This window comes from Pagrus major, chromosome 20 (genome assembly GCF_040436345.1).
Source record: "Pagrus major chromosome 20, Pma_NU_1.0".
NCBI classification, from domain to species: Eukaryota; Metazoa; Chordata; class Actinopteri; order Spariformes; family Sparidae; genus Pagrus; species Pagrus major.
The window spans coordinates 25,729,865-25,753,616 of NC_133234.1; the positions used below are offsets into that span (position 1 = coordinate 25,729,865).

Here is a 23,752-nt window from a genome sequence, read left to right on the forward strand (position 1 = left end):
CAGCTTACCGATAATCAGAGCAGATCACAACATCTGAGGCTTAGAGGGGAGTAAAGCACATTGTTGTCCGCCACCAGAGTGCATGGGTGCGGATCAAGAAAAGAATACACAAATGCCACTTTTGTCTATGAAATATTTAGCAATTTGATGGTGAATCATCCCGACAACTGCCGCTGGTCTTTTTTTCCTTTTCCTAGGTCTCCTCACTGGGGTTCTTGCCATATAATGGCATTGTCTAATTATGGAAACTAAAGACATGATTTTAATTGAGTGCATGACCGTTACATCTGGCAAACTAGCAAAATGTGCAACCCAGTTAAGCAAAAGAAGGCACATTATTGTTTGTCTAATACTCACAAGATCCATCGTTAAGTCTAAAATCCAGAGGTTTAAGGCACACGTGGAGAGAAATTAGGTAAGCACCTAAAAACAGCTTCCAAAATACAGCTCACAGAGTTAAACCAGAGAATTATGGCTTGTTTATCAACCCACACTGGGGTAAAGTTCAATCTGAAAAAAAAAAAAAATTGCAGCTCATAATTCTTTAAAACCCTGTCAGCTATCAAACAACGAGTGATCGGTGTATTTATGCTTCTAAGAAAGTTTCTTAAAAATAAATTACTTGCTATTGGATCTCTGCACAGACTCAAGAACTTGCCGATACAGATTCCAGCATTTTTAGGCCGTATTGGAGACATTTCCAATACTGCTTTCGGTATCCGAACCACCCTAATGTGTGTGCTTACATGTGTACAGTCTGTGTGTATTGAGCAGTTCTGACTGCAGGGCGAGAACAGCCCCATTACTCAGTGTGGCTAACCCAAGGGCAGCGCTCACATCTGGGTTTATTACCCCAGCCACTCTCCATGTGACTCCTGGGCACAACAGAGGGTGAGAGAGAGAACCACAGTTAATGGCCATATGGAGGGAAGGTGTTTTATGTAGTGTGCGTCTCTGCAGGGACTGTATTATAGGAGCCTGAAAGCAAACACAAGCAACTCTAATCCCCAGAAAGCTGCAGTGGAGGAATACAAGGTGCTGCAGGGAGATTTGTCCTCCTCAAAGCCGCATGATTGACAACGTTATTGTTGCGCTCTTCTGGGTGTTTAATTTCGCTAAATGCCGGCTGCATCAACCCGGGGACGTGCACGCACTTCCACTACAGCAAACACAATTTACATTTTAGGCATCTACTTGACTAAAGAGTGACTTGACAATGACGAGTTTTGTTGTAATTACAAGACCAATTTATCAACATTTTCAACATCTGCAGTCCAGCATGAAAGAATATAATCTGCTAACCTGCAGCGTCCTGGCAGTAATGAAGAGGTTCAAATGTTTGAACTAACCACGCTGTCATGTTCCTAGTTATAAATTACTATAACAGCACAAATCCTTGCAATCTCATGACACACTTGTAAGCATGTCATGTCATAACATAACAGGGCTCTATTTGATATCTTTGCGCCTGCAGTGTGTTGAAAAGAAAAATGAATCCTTTTAAAATGGAATCTGCCTGCAGAAGATCGATAGGAATGACTAGCTATACATAATCATTACAGGGCGGCTGATGGAGTGCAAAATGGAGACTGATTATCCAAGACAGCAAGCTGGAAGCAAGGGATGGAGAGATTGGGAGGGATGGAGGGCATGAGGAGAAAGACAGAGATAAAATCTGATAGCTTTTCATATTTTGACAAACACACATGGAGCTCAGCTGGTCAATATGATCCCCGGCATCTCCTCTAACTTATCATTTCTGGCCTCTAATTGGGTCCCACGCTGGGAAAAACAGCAAGTAAAGATTTTTTTTAAACTGTTTTCTCAAAGTGATCCATCACCTGGTCCGTCCGTGTCGTCGTTTGTCTCTATGGAGTTAGAACATTGAGTCGTGAAAAGGTGGACATGTTCTAAATCAGGCTGTAAACGAATCACTTCTTAAACAAAAGAAGACGCGTTGTTTTTAGACGGCAAACACAAAAGTGTGTGAGGATTCACTGACAGCTTCACACTATGGCTTGCTGACAATAAGCTTACATGAATTTGACAGGTGGTACCATGTTCTGTCTTTAATTTTATAAGCAGGGACTCCCACAAGAACTGGGAAAAAAGGAGTAATGAAAAATATTTTGACAACCTGTCTTTTCCTGCGTGTTGTCTCTAGATTTTGTCTTCCAAAAATGGCTGGATCAGTATTTATATTTGTGTGTGTGTGTGTGGTCTGGATGTTTGGCAGCATATTTAATGCTGCAGTGCCTCAGATCAGAGCGTGTACTTCACATTATTATCAGCATCATTAAGTCACCATTTGGCTGAATCCCCACATCAAGGACAATGCGACGCCTCAAGGACATTTTATAGAGCCTAACACGTTATTAAAGCCACATTAACACCCTATTACATTGATTTGCTTAATCAAACACCACGCCATCCCTCCCTGATCTCTTTCTGTAACTTAGCTGGCAGTCAAAAAGACATGCGGCTTACTGTTGACAAGACAGCTTGTTTGAAAGCTCTGATGAATGTGACACTCAAGACAGAGACATAAAACTAAGGCAGAAGAAAAGCAAAGACAGGTGGTGTGGGATGTATTAATGAATGGCGGCCGGGGGTGATCAACGTGCAGGTACTCGTGCCGATGTGCTCCACAGACAGCAAGGTTTTGATTTGACCAGAACCGCTTGAAGGCTGCTAATGAGCCGGGAACACATCGCTCTCTGTCTCGCCTTCCTCTTTCTTCGGTGTTTCTCCCTTCATTATGTGTCTCTCGTTTCTTCCTCTCTTTCTCTGCATCCTCCCTCACTTTCTGAGGTGACTCGAGGACAAGGACTTTCTAAAAGGGCAGCGACAGTAAAGGAAAGCTAAATTGGTACAGTGGAGCTGTTCTGATGACGTGCAGACGGACGAAGGACAGCTACGTTTCCCATTTGAGATTGGTCACTTGGGTTTTGGTAATTAAATAGTGAGTTGACCCCAGATAGAAATTAAAATAAATGACAAGTGGAGGTAAAAAGGCCCGAAACTAATGTTCACGGCAGGAGAGGTGAGCCAAAAAGCCTCTATCTTCAGTATGATGTGCCTGTGGCCTTGCTGTACTGTTTCAATTATGTCCTAATGTCTAACTCTGTTTGCCGATGGGACATACACCCTTCTGGTCAGCACACCTGTCCCTCTATTTCAGCCCTAGTGCCCCATTAGCATCTGAGGCCCTGCTGTCTGCCCAACTGCCAACAGCTTACATCCCTATTGGCCAAATAACATCTCTGGGTGGCCCAACTGTTGCCAAACTGCCCCTCTTGGTGGCTCTAGTAGCCCCTTGTGTGGCTCAACTACCTCTCTTGCACTTCAGGCACCTGCTGTTGGCCCAAGGGCCCCTCTGGCTGGTCAAAATGCCACTTGCTTGGAGCAACAGCCCCTGTAGTTTATCAATGTATCCCTCTGGTTAGACCACTTGCCCCTCTTGGGTCCATGCTGTAGGCACAACTGCACTTCAAGATTACCCAATTGCCCATCAGATTGGCTCAACTGCCCCTCTGATTGATCCAAAAGTGCCAGCAGTAACCTCATTACTGCAGCCTTCAGGGCAAAAACAAATCCTAACACTGCACAGGAAAAAGGTGCCCTTCGTCATTTTGCCTCTGCTCTCAAAGATAAATACTCACATAACTCATTTAAAGTTTTCTATCCATCCGTCTTGTCTTGAGATGAAACTTGAACATGAAGATGAAAATAAAGTCTCCACTTAAAAAGGCTCAATCATCCCGTAGTGTGACAGCACATCACCAATCACTCACCGTTATGTAACTCTATTAACTCTGGTATTATCCCTCAGGTTGGACTTTATTTACAGACTTGTCATCAACTGATGATTCAAAATGCAACAATCAGTCTTCTCCTAGTTGGACAGCAGCAAGAAAACCATCCCCTGTAGGATAATGTGCGTGGGAGTGGGAGAACTATTACACTGAGAGATGGCGAGATGACAAGGTGGGGGTAAAAGGAAAATGTTTTGAAAGAGTGCTCTCGCTGCAGTTTCTCCTCTATGCAGAGTGAACGCTGGCTGAATTCAGATTGGGGTTGGTGCTCGGGGGAAATTCAGCCTGTGCTGGCTCAGAAAAACGAGGGTCACGACGAGGTCACCAGTTTTTCCTCAGACATAGCCGCGTGAGGTTTCAAGCGAGACACAGTTGGAGGGAAAACAAAAAGCGAATATTGAGGTAGAATTTTTCAAAGAGATGCTCGGTGACTCAGCAATAAAAACAGTCTGTCGCTGAGGACGTTGCTTCTCTGTCCTTGTATATGAGTCTTTATTATTGCTTTCATCTTCTGTTTTGTTTACCTCAGCTTCCAGGAGCAAGTGTTCATATTTCTGCTGCCACCTTTCAAATGTGCAGCATGAGTGGTGATTTCAAACACTTCTCTCCCAGACAAAGTATAATTACTTGAAAGACAAATGGGAAGAAAATTATACAGTAAAACCCGCTGATGAATATTGAACCGCAGGAATGAAATTTTGTATTTTTGACCCAGCAGAATTACTTCCTCCCCTGCTGCCGCCTAATTTAGTCTGCGATATCACCGCTTGTATCCGAGCCTTGTTCCCATTTGTGAAAGCCTGCTATAACAGTATGTCTGATGAAGTGGAGGAATATGCCTTGAAGGCCAATACACTCTTTTGAATCCTGTTCTTCATGAATTAATTAACCAGAGGGTAATTGTTTCCCAGACCTCAAATTTGGCCATGTGAATTAACCTTAAATTGTTTTAATGAGATGGATGTTATGCTAAAGCGTGTGTAGCCCTCGGCAATGGGAATGTATGAAGAGAATGATGAGAATCAGATGAGGAGAGGGATGGAAGGAAAATTTAATTATAGCCAAAAGTGGAGGATAAAATATGTGGATAAACTATGTTAATTAGCTCATGATCACACCTAGCAGGAAATACCTAGCTGGGATGAAGCTGTAGTTGTGCTGAAAATCCATCAGGAATGTTTAGATCTCACAATGTTTGTCTTTTAATAAATAAAAGATACAGGATTTTATGAGTATTTCTTTTGATTGTTGACTTTGATTGATGTGCAAGGATCAGATAAGAAACAGAAATATGGTTAAAAACTGGTTAGTAAGTTACACTAAAACTTTTCAAAAAATGACTTTGGGGTAGAGCCCAACCGATATATTGGTTGGACAATATTATATGCTGATATTGGCCTTTCACAGATATATTGGTATCGGTGTATATTCGCAGACATGAAAACTAAAATGATAATGCAGAACATGTTAGTTAGGATAACCTATAATTATTAAATTCTCAGTGAAGTTAACTTTTTTTCGTATAATGGACGATCTATTCAGATTTTTCTACTTGTTTTGGCATCGGCTCCAAAACTCAAGTATCAGCCAGGCTCTACTCGGGAGACTGGTTCATATTTCCAGGATTTTTTTTTTTTTTTCTCCTCAAGAAAAATAGTTAAAGATCAGCTGAAATTAAACTGATTTGTTTTGACAATTTGATTCATACCTTTAGATTTGCATTTTCCTTATCCATTTTCTTTTGTTATTATTCCCGTTGGGTCCAGGACACTCTTGAAAAACCTCAGTTAGGCTGTCCTGATTGGGTAAATGTTCAATCAAAGTTCTCTCCTCTTTTTCCTTCTACATTATAAATAAGGCTGCACAATATGTTGAAAAAAGGCATACTGCAATTATTTTTGATTTCCATATGATTCACGATTAGTGGGAATGATAATTTTTGCATCACAATCGTCATTTCCACTGAAAAACATGACATTGAAACCATGACGATGTGACATTTTTGTCGGGGTCTGTACCAAACAAACATGTTTTCTTACATCTGGAGAGCAAGATTTGTAGGTCAGGACATCTCTGCAGCTCTACAGTACTTCATTATAACGCTCTTTAGTCACACATTTTTACCTTTATCAAAAAGAGATTTGGATATTGCACTCATTTTTCATTTAATTTTGCAGCCTTAGATATAAATTTCCTTCTAAGAGGTATGGATGAAAAGCAACAGCTGGAGGGCCTGAGGACACAGGATGTCACAGATGGAGATATACAGTCTATATACACACATATAGTATATGATGGAGCCTCAGATCTATGATCTACTGATTTGAAATCCATAACACCCACAAATTATATAAAGCAAAGCCAAAATCGATGTTTTCCTTTGTGCCTGTGCTTCTTTAAGGTTTGAGTGCCAGAGTGCAGACCTGAGTGAGTACCACCTCTGCCCAAATCTGCATCTGAATGGAAGAGCCCTTATATGGTCAGAGAGGAGAACCGGAACTGCAGGAGCTTCCTATGTTTTTTCACACAATCATGTCCATATTTAGTATACGGAAGAAAGACGACGGTGTTCTCAACGTAGTGACATCACCGACAAACCATTTTTGGGCAGCAGATCGAGCATCGTACTCCCGTCTCTCCTCCTCCTTCGAAGCGGCTCACGGTCGAGGCGTTTCGTTTCATCTATTTTTAGAAACGTGTGCAGAGTCGGCGTGTTCTCCCAGGGCTGCCTGAGCTCCCACATCAATGCGGGGGCGTTCGCAGACACAGAGCGCGCTATATAGTGAAAGAGGAGAGGATGAGTGGGATGATCACTCCACACTGCAGTCGTGGAGTATCTCATCTCTCCATACAGGGAGTCATGCAGCAGAGCAGTTGTTCAAACTCTGACAGCATCATGTAAATTAAGAATAACTGAATGAAACAGAGAAATGCATCATTTCCTCTTCCTGTGATAAACAACACCTCTCTCTACAAACAAGTGTCCCCATGAGGAGATGTGAGTCAGTTTATTTTGAGCTACAAAAGTGGATAATTATCATGTAATGTCGTTTCTTTGTCCTAATTACTCAGTTTGAGCACCGCCTGCTCTGGCATGTGAGGGTGTTACCCTTGTGTACTTGTACAGTATAGTATGTGTATATGTGAGTATGTGTGTGCTTGTGTGAAGGCAGCTGAAATCTACCATTAAACTGTTCCCCTGCTGCTGCTGCTGCTGTTTCTAAAGTGACACACCAAATCACCGGAGTGTCCCAGGGAAAATTAAAGGCTATAATCACTCACCGAGAGGCTTTTCCAGAGGGCAGTCAAGAACATCTGCATGTGATAACTTCTTTTGCATTCAGACAACTGACATCTGGGGTTAAACCATTAGGGTTGGATCTCAGGGACCAGATATTAATTATCAAATAAAAACATGCATTTAGATTGGGGTGAAGTTAGGAACCATTGAGCTTTCACCTATACATCAACTACAGCTGCGATCAACGATTAGTCAATGAATCGCTAAGTTGTCAAGTATTGAAATGATCACCAGCTATTTTAATAATGGATTAATCAGTTTAAGTAATTCTCTGACTTCAGCTTCTTAAATGTGAACATATTCTGGTTTCTTTCCTCCTCTAAAGACAGGAAGCTGAATATCTTCAGCTGTAGTGGATAAAACAAGACACTAAGGACATCTTGGGTTTTGGGAAACAATGATGGACATTTTATAGACCAAACAACTAACCGATTAATGGACGATGAAAATATTGATGTGCAGCTCTAACCACAACTATCCATGCTTTAACAAACTTGTATTCGTCTAGGACATCAACCTAAAGTGAAACAAGTGTAAACCAGTAAACATTCAACAAGATACAAAATAGTCCTTGACTTTTGAACAAGAGTCTGCACCCTCCAAACTGCAATATTTATTTATTGATGCAAGCTTTCGATCGAGGACCATCTTCAAACACTCCCTGTTAGCTTCAGCCCCCTCAACAAGCCTCAGCGGTGACAATTATCTTTAATTATTGGACTTAACCAAGAAGGAAATACAATGTATCCCATAATTTATGACAAATACAATGTATATCTTTAACAACCTAAAATCTGCTGACAAGTAAGCTGGGTTAGATTTCTGCATATTTTATCTTTATTCTTATACTCAAATAATAAACATAAGAATCTGAAACAGGCTTTAGTACGAAGCAAAAATATGTCAGACCCAAAACTAAACCACGTCGATCATCAGACCCATTCTTGACCTGGGAGGCAGCGGCAGGTTGATCTACCGGTTTGTACGTTTCACTCAACAGTTGCCTTACGTACCTCTGCAGCTATGCTCACTATGTTACTGCAGGGCAGAAAGCACGCAGCTATAATCTCCTGACTCAGTCACATGGAAGAGCATCGATCTACTTCAGTGCAAATTAATACACAGCACAAAATTAATACTCAACATAATTAATCCCAGCCTTCAAAATTAAATTCATGACTCCACCTAAAGTAATCTATAATGTATTAAACCTTCATGCTAAAACAATTACAACAGAATTAATTGCTTGTTTTTTCAGGACAGTTTTTAAAGTTTCCTTCGAGCAGAAAAGAAGTGATGTTAAAACATTCGAGCGCTTCTCCACCCGACATGATGTTCTTCATTTTCTCCATCAAGCTCAATTTCTCAAACCCAACTCTAAGCCCTCTGTTAATTTCGCCCTGTCACGTGCAGTTCCACATCCTCTGTTCATGTGCTAATGCCATTAGCTGCTGTTCATCCTAATACTCTGATTAATTACATTGTTTCAGCGAGTACAGTCGGAGTGAATTCTGGCAGAAAGGCCCCGTCACCTCAGAGGGTTCAAGCAGTTTAAAGTCCGGTCCCTGTTAATTCAGCACCGTCGCGCCCGGACATTTCCCCCCTCAACAAAAACCCAATTAAATACACAATTACAAGTTGGCCGATTTTACAAGTCTGCCTTCAGTCCTCATCAATTATGAAGTGCGAGGTAAAGCCCTGGGTGAGTGATTATCCCTGACAAACACACAAACACGCACACACACACGCGCACACACACACACACACACACACCCTTATCTGTGGCTCTGTGGTCTTAGCTCTGGTCACAGTTAGAGACACGTGCCAGCTGAGCAAATGTTCAGCACACACACAAACACACACTGTGTGCACACACAACCAACTGCACAATCCTTCTTATCTACTAATTAATAAGCTAGCAGGGCTTGAGAACTTTTTCACTTTACTGTATGTCAAAACCACAGCATTTAATGTTTCCTCTGACCTCTTCAAGAGCAAAATAGACAGAAATCCTGACTTTTCACAAACTGCCACTGCCACCTCTCGTCATAATGCAGCAACAGGTTACAGGAGGCTGGTTACTTTATAACATCAGTGACTACATTTATATGCACATAATATTTCATGTTTTGCCCTTATTCTGAAAAAGACAATATCCCTACCAAGCTGTTTACTAGCTAATGAAAATGGACATTCCACTATGCAGCCGCGCACATAAACAAACAGCCTCCCTCTTTAATGGCTTTATACACCTTCTTGAAAAGGTCAGCGCTGGGACATTTGCACATAAACCCGTTGATATCCACATCTTTCATAAAAAGTAGAAACTTTCATAAAAACTTAAAAGATGATGTGTTTCTCTTTCTCTACCTCAGTCTAACGGATGGCTAGGTAATGCACAGATGGCCTGAAGCAGAAAAGAAAGGGGTGACAGCTTCTTCTTCTTAGCTGATTGTGTAAAATGGGCATATGGTACGTCTCATATTGTTCACAGGCGTGTGCATGTCAACGTAGTCAACGAATCTGCCTGAGGAAAATAGTTTAAATCATCTCTGAGTGCCCTCCCTTCCAACTAATGTATTTTTACAATCCAGTGCTTTTCTATGTGTTTGTAGTTGGAATATGTTCATATTATTAATATCAAAAGTATTATTAAAAGAAGGATAGGAAACATATCTTGTAAAAAAAATTGTAGAAATTGGGAAATAATGGCTTTCCTACAAGAGAATGGCTTCAGAAGTCATCTCCTGAGTTATTTTTCAATGTGCTGGAGCTCCTCACTATCACATGACCCTCCCCATAAACCAGTACTCCATCCACGGATTAATGTGGCAGAGCTTTTATGTACATGACTGATTACAGTCCTACAGGCTGACATTATAGTCAACCTGAAGTTAAAATTTAATAATCCTCCTCAAACTACATTTTTCACTCTCTTTGCATTTTCTCAGATAATTTACTGAAGCCGTGAGGCTCAACATGAGTAATGGAATATGCTAAAGCATCCACAAAGCAATAAGTGTCGTCAGAGCAATTCCCCCTTCAGTCTGCACAGACCTCAGCTGCTCTGAGCCCTGCTGATACGTGGAGACGGCATCAATCCATTCTGCTCAGCCTAGTCTGTCATTTGACTGGAGGCAGAGGGAGGTTCTGCTGAGTAAAAGGGGCTGCTGAGTCATGGTTGGGCTGCCAGGAGAAGAAATCGAAAAAGGGACACAAAACAGGAAACCCCAACATGCATGCAGACAAAAGATGACAAAAAGCACAGTCATGTCAGACAAAAACATGAACGGCACAACAGCAAAGCAACCAAGCTGATGGAAATGGGGATGTACAGATGGATGATGGGATTTTCAAGATGTTGCACAAAGTCAATTTTTTTGTAAGCACACTGACTCTGCTTCATTTTTTTCTGAAAGTGAAAATACACACTACATAATTAGATGTACACACTGTGCTTTACCACACAGGTAAAGTGTATTCATGAACACACAGTTCATTTTGTTGGATGCCATAAAAAGCAGAAATGTAACTTTTCCAAAAAAAACATATTTATGTAAATGTCCAAACGATCTTGATTTTCCAAAGGTCTTTACTTACACTCTAAGGTCATTTTTAGTAAGTGTTCATTCTTAAAGCGGTTCAAATGGGACCAGTGTACAAATTAAAGCCTTGAAGCTGAATATAATGAGCTTTTCACTATTTAAAATTAGAGTGGGCACTCAAGCTCAACCGAGTATTTACTCAAAGAGGACACAAGGAGGAAAAATGAAATGATGAAGCTCCAGAAGAAGTGCGAGGAAGCACCAAAAAAAGGTCTCCACATGAATAATGAACGCTGCTTTTATATCCTCCACACTCTCCCTGGCGCATCCCTGCTTTACCCTCCATCCTCCCTCTCCTACACTTTTTCAGTCCACGCCTGCTATCTTAAGTCACATCAGGGTAAAGGAACGAAGAGGATGCAGTGATGCAGGGCTAACGCAGACTCGTCACACTCCCCGGCATGTGACCAGGTCTACAACTATGACACAACTTTGCACAGAGTGCAGTGATTATATACGGGCCTGTCCTACTACATATACTGTAGATTTTCCTACCTGTGCATCCACTAGAAATGGGCCTTCAGTGCTCGCCTATGCAAATTATAACTAAAACTAAGTCTATGTTGAGCAGAACCAGAGCTGATCCAACACGTTGAGGGCTGAGGGCTGAGCGAGCTGGGAAAATTGTTGCACACATCCTGCTGGAAGCAGCAGTGGAACAGGAAGATTTTTCATTAACACAGTAAATATATTGAAGGCTTATTGTGAATAGGGAGCCAATCCATCTCGCCATGTGTGCTTTTGTGAATATTAAATGCCAGACAAATTTGTGAGTTGATTATTTGCTCACAGCGGTGCTATATAAAAGCAACTGGAGAGCCTTTATCTTTCCTGAATGTGAGGGAAACAAGAGATTAACCAAATGGGCATGCTGTGACACATGTATAGAATTAATTCTTCCCAAATTAAATGTGTTTGATTAAATGACTTGGGAGTAATAATGCATCAAATCATCTCCAAATTGCAGTAAGACAAAGTCTACCACTCTGTTTTTAGGATTAAACACTGTTTAAGCACTGATGTACTGGAAAAATGGCCGTGTGTGTATGTCCAGTTTCACGCTGGTCATCAGCTGCTTCTGCTCTAAAACACGAGCCATCCCATTCACCATCTGCTTGTGCATCCCCCCTCCACCCCACCAGGGGCGCTACAGCCACTACAAGGACTCACCAAGATCCTTAGAGCCTTGACTTTCGCTGGCCATCTCGCCCATCCGCACCAGAGCGTCGAAGTAGCCCTTTGCAGCATATGTGACACCTGGAAACATGGAAGCATTGGGCATCAGATCAAGGGTGCGGAGTTGAAATAGATGTCTTCTTCAGCTCTGCAACCCTCCCCTACAGCCCCCGCCCCCCAGAGAGGTAAGGTTGGGCATGGGAAATAAAGAGCGACAGGCGGAAATGGAGACCAGGCAGGAAAAGAAAAAGCTCTATGGAGGCAACTACAGGAAACAGAGATAAAGCTATAGAGACTAATCTCAAGCACAACCAGTTACAAAACGGAAACCCTGCTGTCAGCACAAACTACTTTGGAGTAAACCTTGTCGAAGGATTAATTAGCACAAATTACAGAGAAAACATTTTTCTTACTTGCCCATAGTGGTATCTAGCCATTAAAACAGTTTCTAATCATCTCTGAAACTTATGCAAAGACAATGATTTGGTTTTGGTTTCATTTTGGATCAAACTTCAGGGTGGTGAGAAATCCAGAGGCCCGTCAAGATAAATCCATACACATCCTCTCTCATCGACTTATTGTTATACGGACATGAGCTCGATCATTTTTGCTGACCTCACTATTGCGTTTATTTGTGTATTGATTTACTTAACCAAAATTTTAGCCAGCATGATGCCAAAATAAGTAGGTAGGTCTTTCACCTATCATTTCACATTTTATTTATCGAATATTTGTCTGAATATTAAGAATTAAGTGTATTGCTGTTACAAAGTTTGTACTTGCATCATTTTGCTATCATATTATCATTACATCAGTGGCATAAAATGGCCGTAAAATTACAGTTATATCGTTTGACGCATTTATTTCTGGGACAATATATCGATCTACTTTGCAATTATGAGTTGACCAACCGAGTAATAATGATTCTTCTTAGTGCAATACCTGTAATATCTGTCCGACTAAGTCACATCAGTTTCAGTGGTTCAAATCTCCCAGTACATTTTCATATAGATCATATCGATATTTTGATATTATGAACAACAGCTAAACCTGGATACTGTGCTGCCCACAGGCATGGATTCAACACTGGGACTGAGTAAATTTGATAAAATGCAATCAAACCCCAACCATAGCAATAAACCTCAAGGTGAATTGAGTTTAATTTCTGATACCTGAGACATTAAAAAATCCCATTTCAGTATCTACGTGGCTAGATAAGCAGAAAAATGTTGTTTTGTAATTTGGATGAACTGAATCTTTAAAATGCTTAACAAACCATCTTAACAACTCCAACTTCCATTGCAATGATGTCAAAGCACTCTGCAGTTCTAATACTGTATGTCAGCTGTTATCCTCAGCGGTTCATCATCACACAAGCCAAGGATGCTGGCTGAGTCCTAACGGTGACTCAGGCCTTAACAACGGGGACAAGATGGCCTCAAGCAGCAGTGACGGTGAATTAAAGCAGGTCGGTGGTTAGCCACACAGGGACTGACAGCCATGATGACAGAGGACACATGTCCAGTCGGGAGATACATATGGATGAGGGCTGAGTTTTATTAAAGAGCCGTCATGTTGATGGGTGCTGGTGCTTTGAACTGTCAGAGGACGCTCATGCAGAATCCCCAAGAGAGGGGGCAATGACAATGTATTTATATCTCCACATGGAAAACAATGTAAATCTATTCTAGTTGTAGTTGTTTTCGTGACGTGGGCCCACAGAGACACTGAAAAGCTTGCTGCTATGCGAGTTATTGTTCTGAAAAAAACAAAGACGCTGTTTGGTTGCTAAATCACTAAACATATTTCACTCTTTCATTCCTTCAATGGGAACATTTTGAGACGACTTCTGAAACTGGCCTGCTTTCACTTCTTTATCAAAACCATGAACTGAGATAAAAGCCAGGAAATCTCTACACAGCGGTGCAACCTTCCCCAGTAAGCTTTGACGTAGTGACAAGCCAGGACACTTTTCTGGTCTCTCCTGAACCTCGCTTGAGTTAAGCCTTGGTGGGATATAAAAATGTGAGAGAGCAAGGGGATGGAGGTGAGGCTAAGGCGGCTGGATGAGCACAGCTAATTTAATCGATGTCTGGAGAAATCCCAGCTGGGAGGAGAGCGGGCCAGGTGAGGCAGGTTTAGCTTGGGGGGATGCTTTGCTTGTCTGTCAGCTGAAAAGTGTCAGAGAGTGAGGAAGGTATGTGAGGAAAGGAGGAAGAAGTAGGGTCTGCCTGTCGAGAGGATCAGAACAGTGATATAAAGCCAATAGAGAGCGGAGAGTATCAGTGTAAATGAAACACAAGAAAGAAATCTAAATCAGCTGGGATTGGTGTGTGATATGTACTCCATCTTCATTCCCACTAAATCAAGTCTTCAACAACATCAATTACATCACCTCCCTCATCACCTTCCAATATGCACTGATTTGATGATTTGCAGGTCAAAAGACATCAAGACATCTGGGTTTAAACTGAACTAAACATCAGATAGTAGATTTCCGTGTCTTACAGCCTTACCACACCGAACACGCCCAATCTCCTCCAATCTCAGAAGTTAAGGAGACTGCCTGGGAATACCAGGTAGGCAGTTACGGCTCAGTAGGTAAAGCGGTCGTCCACTAATCAGAAGGTCAGTGTTTGGATTCACAGCCTATGCAGTCTACATGTTGAAGCTCACCACCAGTGTATGACTGTGCGAATGGCTGAATGCTCACTTGTGTTGTAAAGTGCCGTGAGACAAGCCACTTAAAGCATTTTAGAATTGAAAAGTCTGTAAGGCCAGAGACGGTGGTCGTATAACTCATATCCGGCCCCATATCAGCCAATCGTGATGTTGCAGTGACAGGAGAGCACAGTTAAGATTCACAACAGTTTCAACCACTCGGTTGCGGCTGCAGACGGACCTCTTATAGGCATGGAAGAGGAGGATATCACGCTAATGCACAGGATTACCAAGAAATGTGAGGTTATTCAAACATTAGACATTAAACTCGCTTTTGTTCAAGTTCTCTGGTGGGATGAGCTGATGTGTCACGTCACGGCACTCAGGATTGAGCTGCAAAAGAAGTCATGAAACCATGCACTAGAAGTATAACCTGTGAGACAAAAACCTTATTTTTTATAATTAAACTTATTTTGTCCTGGCTCCAGCTTCCCAAATGTGACAATTTAGCATAATCAATTTAATATCTTCATGTTTTTATTTTGGACTTTTAATGATAACGTCCTTGAGTTTAAGTCTTTTAAATTGCTTGTTTTAGACTAGTTAAAGAAATAGTTGATAGATTATCTTAAAATAGTGCATAATTTGTTCCCCTGTTTGAAATAAAATGAAACTAACTAACCTATACTGGATGTTTCCTGACCTTTAAACTACCAAATCAGTGCTTATTGGGCGACTCTCACACACGTAGCCCAGGTGAGATGTTTTCTTGGCGCTGCAAACCAACAATATTTTCCAGCCTCACAGCTCCTGCCAGCTACAGTGCTGCAATGATATGCAGTAAAAAAAACGTAATAAAAACTTAATTCTGGCTAAGCACCACACATCCAAAACCACACCACCCACATCCAGTCCAATCAAACCCAAACACTTAAGACTCAAACAAGCAAAACAGATCAAGTCAGCTTCCTCCCTGCATCGTGCAAGTTTTCACAGTCCCCAGAGATGTAAACCAGCCGCCTCCATTCTACTTAAAAATCCAGAGGCTGCACTGGTATTTTTCCTGTGACAATAGATGCTCGCTGGGTGCCCAGCCCTGCTCTGCACTGCTCTACTCTAAACCCTACCGCTGTGCCGCTGCCTGGCATTGATGAAGTGTAATCCCCACTCAGGGAGTCGCAGGGCTATTTTTAGCCTTATCTATCAGACCGGAGTGAGGCCTCCTTTATTGGTCTTGTGGGCTACAGAGTCTTCCCTGCATTTCCCCTCCAGGCACAAGAAGGAGAGCCCTGCTCAACACTGTGCACACTGCATACCAAGCATGGCTGCACCATCACTGAAGAAATAAAGTATGATACGATCCCGATAACCTTCTCCCTGCAGAGTGACATGAAAGAGCGGAGTGGAAAGGAGGTTTTTCTTATCAATAAATGAGCTCAACATGCTTGGAGGCTTGTCTTATCTGACGACATGTACATGGCCGAACTAAAAGTGTTTCCAGCCTAATCTGGAAGTATGAAATATCTAAATCAATGCTGACTGCAAAGAACCAATCAAAGCCCGTGAAACACTGATAAGCTGCTGGACATTCTTTTTCTATTTCTGACACATATTTCTTCTTGTGTTTCCGGATATGTACCTTTATCTTTTCTCCCATCTCCTATTTTTCTCATTTTTATTTTTTACCCCGTCTTGTCCTGGATACCAGCTCGGTCTGCTCTCGTTTCCTCTGCCCCGTGGGGGGGCACCGTTATTCTCACAACTGCTCCTGTTCCACTTCCCATTGGCTTGTGCTCCACTTAGCTCCCTCAAGACGTTTGCAGTTCTTTTGTCTTTAACCTTGAGCCACTGCTGCATGTGCACCTCAATCTCTCCATCTTTGTCTCTCTCTCACACAGACGCACGACAATGCAAACACATCTGCGCAAGCCACAAAAAGCGATGACAAAGGACGCACGGCAGAGGTGGACATTTAGGACCAATGAACCGGTGTCAGAGGGACAAAGATGTGTGGACATGGACGTCATCACAGAGGAACAATCAGAGGACATCTCATCTCTGATAAGCAAATCTTTAACATTTGAAAAAGATCTTCAGTGAACACATTTATTTGGACACAAGATATTCGATGAATGTCTCTGCAGGGAGACATTACTGCTGTCACTTTTGCGACAGAGCAACAAGCTAGCTTAAAGACATCAAGTTTAAGGTTTCTGGAGTGGCTCGGTGCAGACGTCAACAACACTAGAAACTTCCGAATATCTGTGTCTTCATCACAACACATCTGTTCTTGAGTTAAATTGAGGATATAAAAGCAGCGCCAAGTGTCGGGTCAGCTGGCCCTCTGCCTGGACTACTGGACAGACAGGAGGAATGAGAGAAGGACGAAGACAGAAAGAAAACAAGAAACGGTTGATGTACTCACTGGTGAGCGCCTTCTCGTAGCTTTTTCCCATGGCTATGAAGTTCCGCAAGCAGGGGTTGAACTGCTCCATGATGGACTGGAAAGGGAAGAAAACAGCACGTTGGGTTAGTCAAGAAGCAGGAAAGATACCGATACAAACACTGATATGAGCTCCAATGACAGAGCGCCACTTTTTTACTGGGGCATGAACACACACACACACAGTCGAACACACAGCAGTCAGATGAGCCAACCAGGAGGAAGAGGAGTGCAGCAGGGATTCATTTCAAGCTGAAAACTGAAGGGATGAAATGAAGGGAAAACTATGAGAAAGAGAGAGAACAAGTGACTGTGGGGGGCGCTTGTGTATATATGTTGTGGTGTGTGTGGTTGTGGAGGGGTGGAGTTGGGGGGCTGTTTCCTCTCACCTCCCCTGCTGTCTTTATTAAAATAAAACCTGGTTTTGGCTGCAGACTCCCTCCACTCAGCAGCAGACCTGGACACAACACCATTTCCCTCCATCTCTCTAACACGCACTGAACTCTAGCACACTGCTCCTGCTAATTGCTTTTTTTCCCTCTTTTTTTTTTTTTTAAAGTGGCAGTTCACCCAAATTATAAATAAAAATACATTTTCTCGTTATCTTGAGTAGCATCTAGCTATGGCATCATCAGATCTCAGAGACAGATATCTAAAAAACCTGACAAATAAAATCAAAAGTAGGTGCAGCTAGAGGCAGGAGGGTTGTCTTGTAACAGACATATAAATCTCTATGTGATAATGTGGCACCGTAGCATCACCTTGGTCAGGTCAAAACATGCAACTGAAGTCAGCTGTACTAAACAAGGTTTAACCATTAGGCGCTTGCAGATCATCGTGATGAAATCAGAGAGTGAGAGAGGAATAACTCAACCATTAACAGTGAGGAGGACGAAGAGCACATGGTGATCAGTGCAGATTTAGTCGAGCAACATCAAATGTGACTTTGCTTCTTGCATGATTCAGTTCTGGGTGATCGGAGAATCAGGGAGAAAAGGCCAAATCTGAATGTAATTATTGATATCAGATATGACATGATCTCTCACGCTTTTATGACCAAGTATTGGTCAGCAAACGGGCAGTGGAGCGTGTCCACAGCAGAACACACAACAAGCAGAGGACCGAGCCCTCGTTAACAAGTCAAGGAAAAGTCAAGAAGAAAAGTATAATGAGTTTTACTTTCTCTGTCTGTGTCTGCAGTGACTCAACCTCCCACTCAGTGCAAGCTGCCCTTTCACTTCTGCTGAATCTCCGGAAAAACCCAGCAATTTTCTCTTTGACTTTCTTTTATAACTTTGAAGTGGCAGGACTGTCAGAGAAGCAGCAATGGATGGAAGGAGAGAGAAGACAAAGGGAGCGAAGGGTGAGAAGGAGACAGGGGACGATCCAAGAAGAAGAACAGATGAGGGATTATACAGTGCAATGACTAATACGCAGTTTTTCAATCATCAACATCAAAACTGTAAAATTTCGTAACAATATCGACTAATTCCCATGGAATTTTAGTGGCTTTGCACATCCTTCACTTCAAGTTGCTAAATAGCAAGCTCTAATGCATAGATTTATATCCGTAGATTTATAAACTCACCTGAGAAACTTAAATCAACACAAATGATCAATCAATCAAACTTGCTTGCTTGTCGGCTGTAGTCACCTACAAAACTACATAATTTGCAAAGACGGCCGGTGAAATTTCACAGATCCACTTTCTGGTAAGACAAAGGTCAGTTAAAGGGCAGAAAGGTATTTTGGGGCTGAAATATGTTAAACATACTTTACAGGAAAATGTCAAAAGTAAGAAGACTAAAGGGGACAAAGAGAACAGAAGAGTGAGCATAAGGCGAGGGGAGAGGAGGGTACATTTAAGGTTCACAGACACATATTTTTGTGGCTGCTCGCTACGAGGGATGCCTGCTAATGCGCGTCAGCTGACGCACAACAGTCACCTTGGTACACAAACTTCACCATGACTTCAAAAAAGGAAAGTAAGAAGTAGGGCAGGACGACACAGGGGTGCAAGAAAAATAGGCCGACTGCCCAGTGAATGAGGAGAGAGAACTGCTCTAAGGTGCTCAAATGAGGTGGAAAAAAAGCTTAAGCTAAGAGTTAAAGAGGAGTTGGACATTGCAAAGGGCTGATAATAAATACATCAAAAGTGGAAATAGATTTTGATCTATGTGAGGCTTAAGATGATTTAAGGTGATTTCTGTATGGAAAACTAGCTGTACTTCGGATCAAAAGCAGCCTGCTGTGAACTCCCGGGGAAGATTTTTCTAACCTTGTCATATTCACGAACATGAAAAGAAGAAGAGAGGTTAGCGGTGTTTCTTTGTGCATTTCTGAGGACAAACAAAGCTATTTATACCCCAATTCCCTCTCGCCCCTCTCTCCCATCTCTGGGTATATTTTCTGTTACATAAGGTGTCGGCTGCTGAACAAACCCGAGCCGGTGGAAGTGCTCCAGCACCAGTAATTATCGCTGTGGATGTACCACTGCTTGGTGGGAAGAAAGGGACGATCTACAGAAGAATAAATATAGAAGATGGAGAGCTGCCCGGCTGTCATGTCTAAATCAACAGAGAGAGGACCGGGGGAATGTCTCTGTGTGTGTGTGTGTGTGTGTGTGTGTGTGCGTGTGCGTGTGTTTGTGATTGCCTGTGACTGAGTGACTGAGTGATGAGGTGTGTTATGTAACCACTAGCGGACAGGTTAGGCCTCATGTGCCGCATTCTTTCACCTCGCTGGTGTGGTTGTTGTTAAAAAACTGTCAGTGTGGTTACTGACAGGAAAAAAAACAACACACATGCAGATAACACAAGTTATGATTACACAAGTTGGAAGAAGTGAATACAGAAAACAAAAAGGGTTTTGTGAAAAAAAAAATTGTCTAGTTCAGATTTCAATTTTTCACTTTTTTTTAATTAAACAAAAGAAGCATTTTGGGAAATATGCTTATTCACTTACTTGCAGAGAGTTAAGATGAGAAGATGTCTAATTACACCCTCATGTCTGTTTGCTAAATATGAAGCTGAAGCCAGCTAGCTTAGCATAAAGACTGGAAAGAGAAAAACAGCTAGCCGGGCATTTCACAAAACTCAAGCTAACAAAATAACTAGTTCTCCATCGTTCAGCTGAAATGTAAAAATGACAACTTGTTTCCGAGTGGGCTACGATCAGCTAGCCGCACTATTGCAATCCAAAGCCAGAGACAATAACTGTTGACAATTGAATGTGAATGTGTTTCTGCCACAAACATCTGCAGATGTTAGTACGACAGTTCATGGAAACTAAAACCTGGAAGTGAGTGCGCATTTTTGCAATGCTGGTTCCCCGGTCTTAAAGTCAATGGGTTCTTGGTCAGACAGCTGGAATAAGGTCTGTGGAAACACAAGCTTAGGAGATTTTCATGTTTTGTTCTACGACCCAAAGCAAGACCTAAAAGTGTTTGATAATCAAAATCATAATCATAATCAAAATGTGGTGTTCATTTGCGAAGATCTACAATATTTTAAACTAGAATGGAAAAATCCTATACTGAAAGCTTTTGTCGAGGGAAACAGATGCCAGCTTCCGGGTTAGCCTACAAAAATCCATCATCCCTACTGCACGGCATTACAGTTCGGTGCCAATTTGAAGTTCTTGACCCTTTTCAAAGTCGGTTCAGTCGGTCCTGCCCTTCACACACACAAACCATGTTACATGCTGTGAATAACGTCGAATGCGCTAAACTCCTCTGATCAACACTGAAGCACGCTGGACCTGTCAATCACCATCAACGCTGCCCTGCACATGCCAATTGTGAATTCATGAGTTTTACCATCGTCACAACATGCTCATAAGGTTTAGGCTATAATTTAATAGGATCATTAACTTGGCCGGTCCTGGCTTAATCCACCCTCAATCAGCTGAGCTTGTTCCTTCTGCAACAGGGACTGAGGCTGATTAGCATTCCACTGAATGAAAGACCATATTTGAGTGCAAGGGAAATGAGAGGGATTACGGAGCAAACACTGCTTTTGTCTCACTTCGCCCGTGTGCTTCGGTCATGTGTTTTAATTGACTGGCTAATCACCTCCCCAATTATATGCCAAAACTCAATAACAATACAAGGATTGTCTTATCACGTTGCAGCGTTGGGGAAATGCTCTCATGAATGTGCTTCGTCTCCGATCGGCACCACTCAATGTTATCTGGAAACCAAATACCGGCATAATAACGAACGGTACATTATCTTCTACTTTGTTGAAACAGTCATGTAGATACAAACAGTGATAAAGCTACTCTGTTTACTGATCTCAGTAAGATTCTACCCACAGATGATGATACACCGTTTTAAATCAATCCATTATGCAGCCACAGTGTCACCAATGCAGCATTTTTTAATGTCCTGGCTCCCTGACAGGAACAGACTAAATGCCACGGTGGAGCTAATCACTGAACACTTTGAAATCTACCATGAAGCGTATCACTGATCCCACTGGGGAGATAGAAATATTACACAAATAATTAGCTGACTCAAGACCAAAGTGGAGTTAACCTTTAGAGGAAATGTGTGACTACAAATTGGTTTCAACAAATCTCAGTAAAGATATAAATGTGTTTTAATGACGAAGAATTTGTCTGGAGCACAATTTAAAGTCATTTAAAGGCACCTTGAGGAAGAAAACACACCTTTCTAATCACCAGTTTAGTTTGTTTTTTTTAAGTTTATATAACCAATCAGAAAATGCTAATAGGATTAGTCAGTTGATGGATTTCATTAATTCATTAAACGAGTCATTATCGAGCAAAAATAACAAATATTCTGTCACCGGCTACTGAAATGTGAGCATTTGCTGTTTTTCTGTTTTATATAACCATATTATTTATCACCGGATAGACATAACCAAGCAATCTGAGGACGTCACATTGACCATTTTTGTTACAAATATTGGACATTTTATCGTGTGTACAATTTATCAATTGGAAGAATAGTGAGCAGAACAGAACCTGAGCAGCAAAATAGCAACAGAAGCTCGTTCCTACTGCAGCCTTTCAGGTACTGTGGTGGATTGGAGGCACGTGAACATCCACATGCCATCTCACACAGACAAACACATACACACACACACACACACACACACACACACATACACTGGAGCACAATCCATCTCACGCTGACATGTTGTTGGTCTGGCCAGCATCTGAAATATTTATTCTCACGAGAGAAAAGGAAACGAGTTTCTCTACCTCTCACCAAAAGGATGTTCCAGTTGATCGGCGAGGCAGATGTTCACCCTGGAAGCGTCCGAGTGCAACAAAAGTGTGTGTTTCTGAGAGTGTGTAGACGCATAACTGTGGAATAAAATTCTGTTTGTGTCAGTAAATGTTTGTGTGTTCATCTGTGTGTGGTGTTGTTCACAGTGCACTGTGCTGGCAGGCAGGACTGGCTGCCATGTAGCATCAGTTTCTGCAGGGGAGATGAGGATTTGGGCCTCTGATTGTTTTTTTGTTCTTGTTTTTGAGGGGTTTCTTCAGCTTTGTCTGTGGAGGCAGCTTGTGACTTGACTGAACGTCTCTTTTGGGAAAAGAAAGTATTTTATCTTTTTGATTTTTATCCTTTTGATTTTTATCAGGTATGACACAGGAACAAGCCTTTACACCTAAACGACAAAGTATAGGTCCATCTTATGGTAGTTCGGCATTGGCAAGCCACAAGTTTGATCATTCCAAATAAGTACGAGCATAATATAAGCGTTTTCTGATCTGCCAGCTTTATGATTAAACTTGGTTACAGCTAGGCAAATAAAACTACTTGTTTCTACTTGTTTCAGGAAAACAAGGTAGTCATGGTTAAAAGAAACCAACGTTGACTCTCTGAATGTGCCGGGGTTGCAAAGCTCGAGCTCCTGCATTGAAGTTTCACGTTTTGTGCAGAAGAAAACCACAAGTGGTCGTTCGTCAAGATCATTAACAAAGTGGCATTTTTTTCCTGGTGAGGACATGTTGCAACTGTCATTCACCGATATCATGTCTACAGTCCAGAATTTTGAGTTTTGACTCCCAAACATTTATTTTGACTGTAATGTCTGACGAATTAGCTGTGAACACTGATTTGTTTCCTTTGAACCAGCCCAGACTCATCCTCTTTGAGCCTGAAGAGGGGATCAAACTCTTTCAAATCATAATGCTCAAGGATACTCAAAAAGGAAAACGCTTGTTGGCCGAGACAAAGGAGACATGAGGTGACGCACGTCAGCCTTTGTCTCACAGAACTCCTGACTTCATTGCCTGAAAACATCTTTATCCTGTGAAAATGATCCTGTGGACTATTATTGTACTCTCTCTTGTCTTGTCTTGTCTTGTCTTGAGGATCAACACACTACATTGCATGGCTATGAAAGACAGTAGATTTCCCACTAATACAGCTGAAATCCAGCAGCATTTCACCGCAAGTGCTGTCGTAGCTATAACAGATGGCTAATGCAAGAGGAGGAAGATTGAATAGGTAGCAGCTAGCCCTCAACACCAAGGTTAATAGATCCATCAGAGCAACATGGCAGCACACGGACATCATGTCCCATGACAGATGAGTGATGTGGAACAGAGCCAGAGGTTATACAAGCTATTAATACTGGAACAAGACAGGCATTTCTCTGAAGTGTTTATGACAAGTTAAGGTGCAGTCAAACATACTGAAGAATAAAGAACACATATTACAAACATGTACTTTTGTGTAAATACTTGCAGCCAAGTAAAAAAATATAATATA

General features: G+C 41.8%; 1 protein-coding gene across 4 annotated transcripts in view; it reads right to left on the minus strand.

The window, feature by feature from the left end:
- Positions 1-23,752, minus strand: part of baiap2b (BAR/IMD domain containing adaptor protein 2b) — a 73,121-nt gene that overhangs the window by 35,719 nt on the left and 13,650 nt on the right. For all 4 annotated transcript variants that reach the window (XM_073489478.1, XM_073489476.1, XM_073489475.1 and 1 more), the window contains exons 2-3: positions 16,984-17,059; positions 11,892-11,978 (exon numbers count right to left, since the gene is read on the minus strand). In XM_073489478.1, coding sequence (XP_073345579.1) covers positions 11,892-11,978; positions 16,984-17,059 — 163 coding nt within the window. The remainder of the gene's footprint in view (positions 1-11,891; positions 11,979-16,983; positions 17,060-23,752) is intronic.